General features: G+C 63.4%; 1 protein-coding gene across 1 annotated transcript; it reads right to left on the bottom strand.

Annotated features, from left to right (window-relative positions):
- Positions 1 to 5: 5 nt before the first annotated feature.
- Positions 6 to 914, bottom strand: LOC145719394 (tubulin alpha-4A chain; the record flags this gene model as incomplete). Its single annotated transcript, XM_081810881.1, has 1 exon — positions 6 to 914. A coding segment is annotated over exon 1 (846 nt), but the record flags the coding sequence as incomplete, so codon positions are not given.
- Between the last annotated feature and the right edge of the window lie 6 nt (positions 915 to 920).

Raw genomic sequence — 920 nt, 5'->3', positions numbered from 1 at the left:
ATGCCCACCTCCTCGTAATCCTTCTCCAGGGCCGCCATATCCTCCCGGGCCTCCGAGAACTCCCCCTCCTCCATGCCCTCGCCCACGTACCAGTGCACAAAGGCCCTCTTGGCATACATCAGGTCGAACTTGTGGTCCAGGCGGGCCCAGGCCTCGGCGATGGCGGTCGTGTTGCTCAGCATGCACACGGCGCGTTGCACCTTGGCCAGGTCGCCCCCGGGCACCACGGTGGGGGGCTGGTAGTTGATCCCAACCTTGAAGCCCGTGGGGCACCAGTCCACAAACTGAATACTGCGCTTGGTCTTGATGGCGGCGATGGCGGCGTTGACGTCCTTGGGCACCACGTCGCCCCGGTACAGCAGGCAGCAGGCCATGTACTTGCCGTGACGGGGGTCACACTTCACCATCTGGTTGGCAGGCTCGAAGCAGGCGTTGGTGATCTCGGCCACCGACAGCTGCTCGTGGTAGGCCTTCTCCGCAGAGATGACTGGCGCGTAGGTGGCCAGGGGGAAGTGGATGCGAGGGTAGGGCACCAGGTTGGTCTGGAACTCCGTCAGGTCCACGTTGAGGGCCCCGTCGAAGCGCAGGGAGGCCGTGATGGAGGACACGATCTGGCTGATGAGCCGGTTGAGGTTGGTGTAGGTGGGGCGCTCGATGTCCAGGTTGCGGCGGCAGATGTCATAGATGGCCTCGTTGTCCACCATGAAGGCACAGTCCGAGTGCTCCAGGGTGGTGTGGGTGGTCAGGATGGAGTTGTAAGGCTCCACCACGGCTGTGGACACCTGGGGGGCGGGGTAGATGGAGAACTCCAGCTTGGATTTCTTGCCATAGTCAACGGAGAGCCGCTCCATCAGGAGTGAGGTGAAGCCAGAGCCGGTGCCCCCTCCGAAGCTGTGGAACACCAGGAAGCCCTGGAGTCC

Source organism: Leptonychotes weddellii, unplaced genomic scaffold, assembly GCF_054177405.1.
Source record: "Leptonychotes weddellii isolate Sample4059 unplaced genomic scaffold, ASM5417740v2 HiC_scaffold_41719, whole genome shotgun sequence".
In the NCBI taxonomy this organism is placed as follows: Eukaryota; Metazoa; Chordata; class Mammalia; order Carnivora; family Phocidae; genus Leptonychotes; species Leptonychotes weddellii.
The sequence above is the reverse complement of the archived record's forward strand: the minus strand, read 5'-3'. Positions and strand labels throughout refer to the sequence as shown.